This window comes from Athene noctua, chromosome 1 (genome assembly GCF_965140245.1).
Source record: "Athene noctua chromosome 1, bAthNoc1.hap1.1, whole genome shotgun sequence".
NCBI lineage: Eukaryota > Metazoa > Chordata > Aves > Strigiformes > Strigidae > Athene > Athene noctua.
In genome coordinates this window covers 56,168,738-56,182,873 of record NC_134037.1, presented here as the reverse complement: position 1 = coordinate 56,182,873, position 14,136 = coordinate 56,168,738, and the positions used below count along the sequence as shown (strand labels likewise).

At 37.8% G+C, this 14,136-nt stretch overlaps 1 protein-coding gene across 2 annotated transcripts in view; it reads right to left on the bottom strand.

Moving 5' to 3' along the window:
* Positions 1-348: 348 nt before the first annotated feature.
* NT5DC1 (5'-nucleotidase domain containing 1) overlaps positions 349-14,136 on the bottom strand; it is a 155,577-nt gene continuing 141,789 nt past the window's right edge. For both annotated transcript variants that reach the window (XM_074896185.1, XM_074896183.1), the window contains one exon: positions 349-3,197. In XM_074896185.1, coding sequence (XP_074752286.1) covers positions 3,079-3,197 — 119 coding nt within the window. In that variant the 3' untranslated portion in view covers positions 349-3,078. The remainder of the gene's footprint in view (positions 3,198-14,136) is intronic.

Below are 14,136 nucleotides of genomic sequence, written 5' to 3'. Positions count from 1 at the left end.
CTACCACAGATAAGCTATCTGCATTTGTTTATTTAACATTTACTCACTAGGAATTAAGAAGCCTTTAGTTTCCAGGAACAGGCCCTATTCAGGAAACACTTGCAGCAAGCTCTGCTTTCCATCAAAACTGACTTCCTTATAGCTATTAAAGGTATTAATTTATTAAAGGTATGAATTTATACTAGTTTTTGGTTGATTTATATATCTTCTGAGTGTGTCAAGTTTTGCTTTATTCAAGGCTGCAGCATGAACCTCTCTTTGCACTGCTTCGTGATGACCTTGTCTCCCTCTTTTCTTTTTGCTACTCAGCTATAAAGTAAATTCAGAGAAATATATTTTTTTCCGAAATAAATTCTCTTTATTTTAAAATTCAGACACATGTGCTTTGAAACAAAACAGACACCAAAAGAGACTTGGTATTCATCTCTGGTTTTAAGGAGAACTGTGGCTCTATATAACCAGACACAGTGATTTTAATGCATCTTTACAACTTTATGTCTCCCTGACGATACTCAAGATAGTTTTGCAGGCACTTCAGCGGTCTTTCTGTCAGTGGCCTCTCAACGTCAGAATCAAAATTTTTCAGAGATTTCCAGGGGTTAAAAAAACAAAAAGAGAAAGAAGGAAGAAGCAAAGATGGTGTCTTTACTGTGTTATGTTAAACATGGCCAGCTGTCTACCAGTTCTCTTCCATGTGCCATGTTCTCCCTGGTCTCCAATGCCACCTCCACTTCCAAGAGCTCTCCCACTGCCACAGCACTGATTGCCCTCCTAAAGTTCCTCCATTGCCAACCTTTGCTTTGTAAGACCTGTATAATTTGCAGAGATTCTTGAATAAGAAGAGTTTTGAGTAAGAGATGTTAAGTGTGATTTCACAGGAACTCTGGTTTTTGGGCAAATGCTTCTATTTTTCCTAAGTCTTCCTGCAGCCACAGACTGGTGGCACATGGAGTCATGCTTACAGTAGCCTTCTGTTGTCCATTTCTTTCTCTGCTACTGTGTGGTCCTTCCAGCAGAAAGTGCAAATGGCTGGTGACAGCCTTCATCAAAAAGGGGTACAGTTACCTCCCAGTTGAGGAAGCCCGTATATGTTTTCTTCTGGTGAGCTTTGTGTTCAGGCTGTCCTTAGAATCTGTCACTTTTCCATTAAAAAAATACTGCTTCTCCACTGAGATGCCAGGAACCAAGGACTGACTTAGATGATTTTAAGTCTAATTTTCATTAACAATTAATTTTAAATTAGTTTTCTTTAAAAAAACCCAAGAAAAAAATCCCCAACCTACAACAATCAGTTCCACATTCAGAACAACAGAAGTGTGAGGGTACATGGTATTGGTTTGGGCCATAACCTGGTTAGAAATTATTTGCAGATCATTACTTGATTCAGGTTAGAATTTCAAATGATGCTGTAACCAGGGATCTGAGATTTTAATCATACATAACCATACCCTATCATGAGCCAGATTTGTTGCCCAAGACATCGTTGATAATTTAAAAATTTCAAAATAAACTCAAGTATTATTTATTGTTAAGTCAAATATTTTTCAGCCTATAGGTTATAAGGAGGAGAAAATCACTTCCATTTTCTTTCCTCACCCACCTTGTTTTAAGGAAAGCTTTTCTTAATTTTTTCCTCATGTGTTTTATGTTTCCCTTTAAAAAAAACAATGCTTAGTGTTAAATTGGAAATGTTGCATATTATTTGTAAGCATACTAGACCACAAGAATGTAAAAATAACCTATGTAAAGGCAGGAAAAACATATGGAAACAAAAGCTAATTATCTCTGAAATAAGGTGAAATGGTGTTTCTATCTGATTCTGACACAAAATGTTTTAGCTGGTGAAGCTGCAAAAATATGGAGTGAGCTGTGTGACTGACACAAGTGTTAACACAAGTTAAACCCATTCTGATAATTGTCTAGGCCTAAGAAAGTAAATGATTTTTCTTGAAAATAAGAAAATAAAGTTTCCATTTGTTGTTCTTTAAACTTGAGGAGAATTTATCCAAAATTCTGCCATCCCAGTGTGACAAAACTGCTGACTAAACAAGTATCTTTGACATGTTTTTGCATCTGCTACCCTCTGTTAGTTACTGAATGCTCCCTGTCCAAAGCGGTGGAGAACGGGTCTTTGCAACTGAATCTGCAGAGAACAGGAGGCCTGTTTGCTTAAATTAGATGATGAAAAAGCACATATTCAGTTTATATCTTCAGTCTTGCTTCTCTTCTGGGCTCAGGCTGTACTTAGCATAGATGGCTCTATATAGCTCGGTGCTATATCTTTCCTACTCTTTGAATGATTTCCCAGGGAGGTGAAGAATGTGGGTTTGAATCCACTCAAGCTAAGAAGGGAACTATATACAGGTTCCCCTCCTTCCACAGAAGAGCTCTGACTCTTGAGGTATTGAAGACTAAAGGGGGAAGAGGCACACCTTACTGTTGAATGGAAGTGGTTAGGCACTTGCAGGAATACAAAGCATTTGACAAAGGCTTTCAGGACTACCAGTCTGCATTTAGTTGCCTAAATCCCATTCAAGTCTCTTTTTGGGTATGATGCATCTTTCTCTTTTGGCCTCAGTCTTTCTGTATCTTCAAGAACTGTTACAGTGAGAGAATAAATTCCTCAGAGCCTGCAAAACACTGATCTATGGTCATAACCTGGTCTGTCCAAGGTACCTCTGAAATATGGCTGAGAGTCTGGTTCATCTTTCCTGGGGCGTACAAGAGTAGCAACAGCATTACCTTACATAGGGATAGTACTGAAAATATCCTTAAAAATGTAGAATGTAACTTGGGATGAGTTATTACTATTACATTTCTCTTGAAGGCTCTGGACAGTGCATGGAAAAAGCCAATAGCACTTTGTGAAAGGTAGTGGTGGTCAGAAGATTTAAAGGAGGAAGCATTGCTCACCTGTTCCGGCTGGACTAGAGCAACAAGTGAAACACAAGTCTACACAGGAGTCTGCGTTAACCCATCATTCTATTTTATGAAGCATCGCACAGCACTCTCACCAATCAGCATTTGATAGCAGTTTAAGTAAGTGCCACAGGATTTTTTAAGGAAAAAGCTGACAACCTATTTCATAGTCACTGACTCCTCATTTGACAGCAGTGCTCTTGGAGGCAGTGGGTAGTACCCAGCAGTTGTTGAGCTATTTGAGGAAAATCGTGCAAATCTATAATCCAGTGGCAAATCTGAAAGAGAGAAACATACCACATCTGATTAGCAACACAGCCCATATCACATAAAAAATAAACCTGTGTTGAATAGTAGTGTTTCTTAAGCCCTTGAGCTGTTTGCTTACTAGTATTAGAACTCAATCAGATTGCGAGATTACATATTTATTTGACATCTTCAGCTGACCAAGGGATTGACTTCCAGAATTTACTCAAATGCAGTGAAGGATATTCAGTTCCTTGATTGCTAAAACAATGCTAGTCATAGAAAAATATTAAACTAATGCTTAAAAATTAAACAAAAATCTACACTGAGTCTAGATGGAATTTTTCCACTAGAACAATTTCAAATTCATTCTTCAATTTGTCACCTTCCTCTTTTATCTCAGCAATCTACTCATAAAAGGGCTACGTTAAAACAAAGGGCTCTGTTTATTTTTTTTTGGTGGCTACTATAGCAAGATTCGTCAAAGGTACCAGCTCTTAGATTTCCTTGCAGTCCAGTGTTAACAACATCATTTTGTACCAATCATTCTTAGAAATCTGCACTTGTAACTTGGCATACTCATCACTTCCAGTCTGTAACAAACACTGAATGCATTAAAATAGTTCTGAACAGTCAAAGCTTTCTTTTCTGTAGCTTTTTAAAAAAGTCTTTACTGCCAGCAGTGACCTACCCACCCTCACAGCCAGAAAACTGATACTTCCCATGCTCACCTCTTACTTAAAGTTCAAGAAACCAAATTAAAAAACCCATACAAATAGAACTTTATTCAAGAAACAATTATCCTTCCAATAAATGAAAAAGAAAACCCAACAAAAAAAGGGTTAGCTCCTTCCCAAGTTGTCTGTTTAGAAACAAAGCAAAACATAAAAAACTATCACTCAGCTCATCTGAACAGTAAGTTATTAGCGATAACTTTTTTTTTTTTTTTAAATTTGGAGTCAGTTTCGGGTGATGATATCCTGTCAATATATGCTTTTTGCGCTAGCAGCTTTTGTGAAATAGAAAAACACAATCTTAGCAGTTTCGGCACAAACAACGGGAAGTTCAGGTCTGTCTCACAAGAGATTCAGACGCAGGCACCAGGACGGCATCCAGGTCCCCAGTTTTAAAACCATATTAAACATAACTAAAGCAAGCAAATTAGTATTTAGAGCCAGCTGAAAAATCAGATAGAGGCTGGACTAAAGCAGGAATGGGAGGAGACTTGACTGAAACTGAATTACGCTTTATGAAGTGGGTTACTTCAGCTTGTCAAAGAAGTACATTTTCTCATTTTGTCTGAGTCAGGGGAATCTCTGGAGCCCATTCTGAGCACAGCAGAACAGGCAGATGTTTTTCTAGTCTGCAGAGGGCCCAGTGGATTTACTGGCTGCTGAGTCTATTTATGAAAGCCTGTTTAAAACAAAGGTTTCCAAAATAACAAATAATAAGAAAAAAGAAAGCAAGTATTTCTGAATATCTTTATGAGCTATAAAAATAAAATGCCATACAGTTACTTTTATATAAAAGCTTTCACTAGCTTTTTAGTCTAGCAGTCTGGAGTCTCCCAAGAGTAGTTTAACCAAAGAACAACACAAACGGGGCAGACTTGATGCAGAGTTGCTTATGCTGAACAAAAGAACCAGTTGGATCAAAATGGTAATTTTGTTGCTATTTCCCAGTAAACTAGCTTTACACAGTCAGCTTAAACACCAAACCCTATATACAATGCATAAGACTCTAAAAGAGAGCAATCACTTTTTTACAAACCCCAATCTATCAATTTAAATATTGCTTTTGTCTGAGCAATCTGACTTTGGAAGATGACTAGAAGGTATTTGTATTTAAAAATGTTGGCCAAGGCATCACTGAAAGTTGCATGAAGCAGCTACTATTCTTCAGTCATGAAACAGCTTTTACATAACACAGAGGAAAAATCTTCCTGTATTTTCAGTTTTGTTTTTTGTTTTTTTTTTTTAAATCAATGATTGCATTTGCAGCATCTGCTTTGCCTAAAATATGCAACATTTTATTGCTATATTTGTGTGGTTTATGAGAAAGTTCTGGACTGATTCAGAAAGTCATACTTGGAATCTTAGTGGCTATAAATAAACACACAATGAGGACGAAGGGCTAGTATACAGGGAAAGAGAATGACGATTTTTTTTACTGGGATAATGCAAAATTTATGAAAAAATGAAAATCCATAAAATGTCATAGATGAAGACGGCTGTAAGTTCATTTAAAACAAGGTCATTGAAAACTTTGCAACTTAAAATAAATTGCAGTTGCCCTGGATTGCAATACTATCACGTGAATTGTACACCAAAGCTCAATCCAACTTCTTTTGATGTAATTAGCAATGGTGTTACTAGGTCCAGCAATACTGACTGGCTCATCAACAAAGAACAGTGATACAGGTCTGGAGTCTGCCTCCTGGACACAGCAGCAGTTCATTCATTTCTGGTCTTGTTCCACATTATCACTAATGACATTTGCTAAAGTGAAATGCTTGCACAGGCCACAGCTTGACGCATGCACAAAATAAGACACAGTATTTGATAATAAATCCAGTCTCAGGAAAAAAAACCAGTTGCTTATTTCGGAGTTGATTGCTTTCCTAGCGTTTTTGTCAGTAAATTTCTCCAGGTTCTTCTACTGCGCGTGCTCACAACTGCTGCTGTTGTGGAAGACCTTTGCATCTTGACACTCTTTCTCATCTAATCCTGATGGAGAGTCATAAATTAGGCAGGGGGCAGATACCCAGTCCTCTCTGAGATATAATTTGACAGCGAGGCTCTAATCAGTCCTAACCTATGCTGATGATGAATTAAGTACAAAACTCATCCAGTATTGCCACTCTCCTAAAAAAACCCACAAAACCCTGAAAAAACTAAACATATTGAGGCTGGAAGAATGAACTATCTGGCTCTACTCAATCGGTTGAGGATCACAATCCCAGAATTTTTCTATCATACTTAGGTTATTCCACCCAGACTCCTTTTGTTACCAAGACAAATAGGATATTCACTTTTAAAGCCAAAGACTCCTAGAAGTCAGACACAGAGGTCTATGTCCCTTTCTAGAGCTACAGAAATGTAATTTATTAGATGCATCACCTGAATTTCTGTCCCACTCCTTTCTTTGCTCCCATACCAGAGCCTGAGTGCAAGTGAGTGATGAAAACCAGTTCCCTTTGCAGTGACCAGAGTTACTAGTGTTTCCCACTGGCTTGGGCAGCCTCATGGGTAATACACCTTAGCCTGAGCTCAGAAGCAGGACTCCTGCCCTGCCCTACCTCGCCTGGAGGACTCCAGCAGCCCTGGTGTGAATAAAATGGCAATAATGATGTTTGAACAGTAACCACTGCCAGTTACTGTGTTCCAGCTGCTGCGTTCCAGTTACCCAGATCCAGGTATCAAGTGGCATTAATTACAACATGGTGTTCTGATGCTTATGTATACCCATATCCATGCATGTATTTAGGTCTTAAAGATGGATTTATTTCATAGTTATTAAGCTGACAACATCTCAATGTCTGTGTGCTGTTTAGTTAGTGTAAGCCAACTAAATGAAAGCCACAAGCTTTTATCAGAAGAAAAATTAGAGTCCCAGCCATAAGGAAGGAAAAGGAAACCACAAGAAGAAGGGAAAACGTAATATTCTTGATGAGTGATCAGGAAAGTATTTGAGTAACTGAATGGAAGACAATTATAATCTAATCCAGACACAGGCCTGCTTGATAAACTTAATACGTCTAATTGCTTTTTGAGATTTCCTTGAACAAACCAATACATCAAGCAAATATAATCTTAACTAAGTTCTCTAGATGGAAGGCTTTCAATTAAAAGCCCAGTCCAAGACTGAAACAGATTTCTCTGAAAATACACAGCACAAATGTCAGGAATCGTTTTGTAGTATTGACCAACAAAAGCAAAGCCAACATTTTTTAATCATGACACCACAGCAGCATCCTTGTGACGAGTGAGAAACCCTACAGAAAGCACAACTCCCATCCCCTCCCTGAGGTCTGCTCCCTGCCAGTCAGCAGGGCTGGAGCCAGATGTTGCAGAAACCTCTGGGTAAACAGAAGGGTTGTGTTCTTAAGTGAACGCAAATATGTCCTCTTGATTACCACCAAGGAAAAGGTGCAGGGAGGAAGACCCTCATTAGTGATATCCAAAATTTAACTTGAAAAATCCTTAAACTGCTTAATTGTGGCAAATCTCAGAAAACAGACAGAGCTCTATTGTACAGCTTAGCATCCAGGGGGTATAACTATAGGGGCAAACTGTCAGGCAGTATTAATTCTTTTGCTGTTACAGGAATTCCAGTCATTTACACTGGCTTAGAAACATTACTTATATTTCAAAGTTGCTGTTGAAGAAAGAGGAAAATAATAATTTCTTAAGGGTAAAGATTTCTAATAATAGTTTCTTAATAGTGAAGTAAGCACAACTGCTGCTGGAGAGCTCGCCAGTTTGGCTGCGCTGTTGAGTGATCTACTACCTGACTCTACAGGTAAACTATAAGAAGTGTTGGGGTTTTTTTAAATACTAAATGTTTTTATCTCCTGACCCATTTCTATTTTATAACAGTTGAAGCAGCTCTTGCAGCAAGACCTCAGAGTGTGAGGGAACATACTAATGCAAAAAGAAAAAAACCCCAAGGTCAGAATCAGATTTATTTGATAGCAGTTATTTTTAGCAAATATATTCTAAGGCTGATTTTCCTAAAGAGGAGGTCAGATGTTTTCTGTACTCAAACAAAGCTGCTGAAATAACTGAGGTCAGCACAAGGAAAATGTTCCTTCTCTCAGTTACATGAGAGTCACTGCTGCTGTCTGCATATTCCGTGACTCAAAAGTTAGAGAGGAGGAGGAGGGAGGGCATCTGTGTGGAGTCCTATGGGAAAGGGGAGGCTCTTCACTACAGCTACACTCCATAGAAGGAAGTTACTAAAATTTCTGAGTTTGGATGTAGCTGGCACTTGCAACATGCTATATGAGCGAATGCAGTTTATTCCTGGACACCCAGGAATAAAGACTAAAACTAGCCTCAGTGAAAGTGCAGGTTTGCGGCTTTAATTGCACCTACTTAAGAGCTTTTGCTAACACAGGTGTATTGGTTGGAGACCATGCCTGCGGCTCTGCCAGTAGATATCTGTAGCATGAGCTTGGCCTAAGGAAGAGCTTCACTGACACTGGGGTTTATCACTGGCTACTCTTCTGCTGTATCTAACATGGAAGAGGGTGATACTGGATAAAAACCAAGTGGCAAACTGTGGAGAGATGTGGAGCAGCAACCTTGCTGTAAGAGTTTTACATAGGGATGAGTGCCTGGGGGATGGAAAGACCATCCCATCATGGCTGTTGCAATTGCCTGTGGCATGCAGTTTCACTGCAATTACCTTGGGAGTAACAATTCTTATACTTTGGGTCTACCCTTTGGCCAAGGGACAGCTGACCCTGGCTTGAACAAAATGGCTGTGCACAGTGTGTGCACTAAACTCGCATCTGAGCCTGACAGAGTCTGCAGTGAAGAAAGCCTTAGAAATTCCTTTGATGTTCTGTGTTTATATGAGAAAACTCATTATTAGTATGTGAGGGAAATTTCTCTCATTTTTGTTTTAGTTTAAATGGTGATTTTTGGAGATCCTTTGAGAAAATAGCTCTGTGTCGTTATTTGCTTGATCTGGAACTGATCAAAAGAAAATATTGGACTATAATATTTTTAAATATTTAGATGAAGACTTAATCTAAAAAAAATCCTAAGAGAATGCCAAGATCCTACTAGCAGGTGTTAGTCTTTCAGGGATCTCTGGATTAATTTCTGTCTGAATGACCCATCATGGCTCTAAGGGCGGTGGGAAGGGCTTCTGTGGTAAATTGAAGGAATTAGCCTGAAAAAAAGCAATTGTCTGAGATGACAGGCATTTCTGATTCATTAAGAAAAAGAAATAAGTTGCATTTTGAGACTGTGAAGGAGCTATATTAAGATAAGTGCAGTGATGATATGCCCCTTTACTTTCATTTTGAAGTAAACTTACCAAGATCAGTCTTACTCATCAAACTCTTGGTTAACGTCATGTTCCCGTTGTCATGTTCCCCTCTCTTGTAAAACAAATGTTTTCTCTCCCTTTCCCTACTTTTTCTTCTGGATGGGTGACTAATATTGCTTACCTTAAGGTAAAAAGCCACATGCAGACACACATTAAGCTTTTTAAGCAGTGAAGACAAAGCCTACATTGTTTTTTGTGTGTGTGTTACCATCTCAATCTAGAGGGAATATGTCAGGCACCAATCCAGAGCACATAAATGCTTCCAGCAACTTTTGCTTGTACGTGTGAGGCTGCAGGTTATGCAAAATTCCAACCTGGTCAAAGAAATATTTCCAGTACTTAGTGTCTTACCTATTTTTACTGTCTATCACACTCAAATATTATCAACATTTTGTATTACCACCAGTGTTTTTAAAGAAGCAATCTAATCCCACCCCATAAATCTGCGATCTAGTCAAAAGCCAATTATAGCTTTAATTACAGCCTGCAAATGAAATTATGCTGCCTGGGTTGAAGGATAACTTTAAAGCAGAAATTACTGAGTGGTTCACCCTTTCTTAATGAGTTGCTCATGAGTTCTCCCTTTAATCTTTTAGAGGTGGCTGTACTTTGACATCACACAGAGCAGAATAATGATGGCAGGAACATTTCTGTCAGTTATTGGCTAGGAAGTAATCTTTTGGGTTCTGCATGATTTGACACGGCCTTCAGGGGCACAAGTCAATACACCTTTCTGGAGGAGGAAGGAAAGGCTGAACAAATTGTAATACATTGCAAGCTGTTCTTTCTATGTTGAAAATTACTACCAAGTAGTCAAATCCTTTGGGAACGCTGGGGTCTCAGACTCTTTGGGAAATAATGGGCTCCTGAAGACTTTTTATAAGCTGGTTCTTATTTATTGAATAATAAATTGTTATGGTTGAAATGCAGTTTATTGTTGATTTCAGCTGTATTTTGCAGCTGAAAAAATAACTGCATTATATTTGTCTGTTGAGCATGTTTTTCTTTCTCTTAAATGTAGAACACTGAAACTAGTTTCCTGGAATAGATGAATCAGATTTACATTACCTGATGCTTTTCAATTCACACATAGAGCAAGATCCTGTAAATACCTTCAGAACACGTATCTTCTCTCTAGTCACTTACCTTTACTACCTGTTTTTTTACTTGTAGCAAAACCTCAGAACCAGAAAGCCTCAGAAATGTTGTTATTGTATATATATATATATACTAGTTTTACACCAAACATAAAAATACATTTCTTGCTTTAAAAGTTTCATTATGAAAATGACCCCTTCGGCCTTTCAGCAGCAAGCAATTTATAGCAGCTAAGCCCCAAAGCAGCTTAAATCCTCAAAGCTTTTAGATAAAACTTAGTCTTTAGATGATATTGTATAGATTCTTACACTAAAGCTGTTAAGTAAAATCATGGTTGTAAGGTAAGGCATTAAATATAAAAGATGACTGCTAATTAACAAGTAATGTATAATATAGATCTATATGTTTAAGGAATTTATATGCTATTATTGTATTATTTGAATATGTAAGAACATGTAATTATCACTCTAGTTACAGGAAAGACTAATTTTAATAGGAGCTGGATTTGGCTTTAAATGATGCAATGTCAACAAAACCCCATACAACTAATGTAGTAAAATATGGGGGATTTTTTGTTTCACTTCAGCAATAATTATAAATTATACTGTTCAGGATATAGAAGTGAGTATATGGCTACATGCTTAGTGAAATTCCTGGCTTCTGTGGTAATAGTTGATTCTTCAAGGGCATTCACCTTTAAAATATACGTCAAAGAAAGAGCGTGAGGTTAGGTTTGCAATTTGTAGTTGATCCGTGATGGGCAGACCCGTGTAACTGCAACCCATGTGTTGCCAGTTTGGGTCCCCCAGCCACAGCTGCCTTGGACTTTCCATTGTGCAGATAATTTGCAACTCTAAGCAGAAACATGAACTTCTTTGCCATGGTTCACTGGCAATTTTATCATTATATTTCTACAGCAAGCAGGTTCATGACTTACACTCCTGAAGAAAGTGACAGGGTACAGATCTGTGGGCGTCTTTAAAGAGACAGTCTTGGTAAATTATAATGGAGATTTTTCTCTTGTACTAGCTAATTGAAGTAACAGTAAGGCATGAAGAAAAACTTATTCAGCCATATGGGCAAGACATGGCAAGATTTCATATAGCACGCAAGATTAAAAAAATTGCTTTACCCTCATGCATGACACAAGCTTGGTTATCAAATCTCCAAAGTGTGAAATAAAATCCATCTCCATAAAACATTTACATTTGCACTAATTCTTCTCTGAAATGCAACTCTCTCGAGCTGCAACATAGCTCAATCTCTTGCTTGCAGTAACTTTTAATCCTCTGACAAACCTCACCATTCAGAGGTTATGAGACAAGTTCAGGAGATTATGTTAACAATCATGAAATTTAAAAAAAGGGGTTTTTGGGTTTTCCTTCTTAGGATTTAAAGCCCACATTCTTAAGCTCTTTTTTGCAATGAAGAACAAAACAAACGTACCAGAATTCCCCTGTAAGCTCTAAAACTCCACAGTTACTCATCATGGAGTTTTTGAAGTGGGTCTTTTATAACAATACCAACCATAATGAGATTCAAAGGAAAAGCATTAGCTTGAAATATACATACAATTTTTGGGATCAAAGAATTTTTAATCAAATATCCATCTAAAATGGTAGCACTGGCTATTTATTTTAGTGACTTTCACACAAAAACTTGCTTAGTAAATAAGATATTATTTGTATATGGTCTTCTTTGTAAATCAGAGATATCTTCTGTAATTATTGTTGGAATACCTATGTGATGTAGGACATAGAATTATTTACATGGGTATCTGGCAGTTTGATCAAATGGCCAGAGTAGCAGTTGCATGCTTCTTGAAGGAAAAGTTCAGAGTATTCAGGTATGACAGATTATACCAGGTATGATAGGGTACCTTCCTCTACTTGGCTCATACCAAAACTTTCTGGAGGAGGATATATGAGAAACTGTGGTTTATGTAAAAAACCATTTTTCAGACAGACCCCTACACCTTTTAATTTCCATGTGTGAGCTTGAATGTAACATTCCCATGGTAATGGATCCTGGTTTGGAAAATTTGGCTTATGATATCACTGTGCTTGAAAACAGTCAAAATCTGTAAGGGAGCTGTAAATAAGGAGAGATTCAATAGCAGAAAAGTGAAGAAACAGATGGATTTGTGAATGAGGCATGTAGAATGTGAGTAGAGACGTTGGCTTCTACTATTTTATTAACCACGTACTGTCAATATAATCATGAGCTCATCAGCTTTCCAATACTTGAGAAAAACTTCTCTGCTTACTGAAAGTAGGTAAGAAGAATTAGCTCATAAAAGACCTATGAAATGTTTAGAAAACTTGCAACTTAACTCATCTTCTCTTAATATTAAAGACATAACCATAATGCTGCTCTTCAGTTAAATCTTTTTAATGTCATCTTAATGTCACGGTGATAATGTCTTAAATGAAGAGTTTTATTGACCTTTATCTGATTTCCAATCCAAACCGAGGAAAGTACACAGAAGGTATTACAGAACATGCCTTCTGTCCTTTGGGCAATTTTAACAATAAATAAAATGTCCTTTTTCATGCACAAGGAAAATGCCAATTTCTCTTCAGGGACTGTCAGGGGAGTTTAGATGACAAACCGTGACACAGTAATTTGAAATCCCACTAATACTTTATTTGCCAGAGATGAGATTAAAGTTCAAAACTTCTGATGCATCTTTGAATGCAAACCCCTTTTGAGTTAAATACTGAATTTTCAAGTAAAGATGGAGACAGAAGTGTAGGGGAATGACTACATTTGATCAGCACAGAAAGCTAATGAAGAATGGATTGGATTCTCTTTTCACCAAGCTGTCATTTTACTAATTACACATACAATTTGTGTATATGCTTTGCTATTTTATACTTTGAACGGCCAAAAACTGCAACAGCAGCATTCTCTGTGAAATCCTTTTCCTACAATGCTCTTTGGAAAGTATCAGATCATTCCCTTCAGTTACATGTACAAATTACCAGAAAGCATCTGCACCAAACTTACAAAATACTGGTGAAAAGAGAACCGTCAAAGTTGTTTCTACTCCAACTTCTCAATCCAGATCTATAGCTTATTTTTATTTTGCTTACATATTTCCTCTATTTTAAAAAAATGGAAACAGGCTTGAAGGGTTTTATTACCCAAAATTAATTTCTGATAGTTGTCTCAAAAGAATTCTCACATGAGTTTTGATGGAAACTGAGTTATTTTTGTAAAACACCACTAGTACTGAATAACATTGAATAATTTTTGGAATGATCTTTTTCAGTGAAAAATGTATCTTGGAAGTAAACCAAGCTGTTCCTTATGCACTGATATATGTTGCATCCAAACAACAAGAATGATTTTAAAGTTAGCACAGCAGCAATTGTCTGCCTTTCATCAAATATTTTTGTGGATTGCAAGCTGTTGGGATATTGACTTGTGCATGGCACTTACTATTGCTCACGTAGATGTACAAAAGCCAGGTCAGACATTGCTAACAACGAAGCCCTGGTGAGCCCACAGCTCACAGGAGGCAGCAGTTCCTTTGGCTGGGTCAGGCTGAGCTGGGTGCTGCCAGGCCGTGCCAGTCGGTAGCCGGGAGCTGGACTGGTACAGCCAGCACGCTGGCAGCCTGGCTGCGTGTTTGGGCTTGGGGATCTTGAAGGAAGGCCTGTGTTTTTGCAGCTTGGCAGTGGAAAGTCCTTGGCTGATAATTAAAGTAGAGGGATAGAAAAGGAGAAGCTGGAGTGCATCAAACTCGCATAACCTGTTTGAATCTTTTCTAGCTAGTTATTCCCAAATAGCTGCAGCTAAGCTATTAAC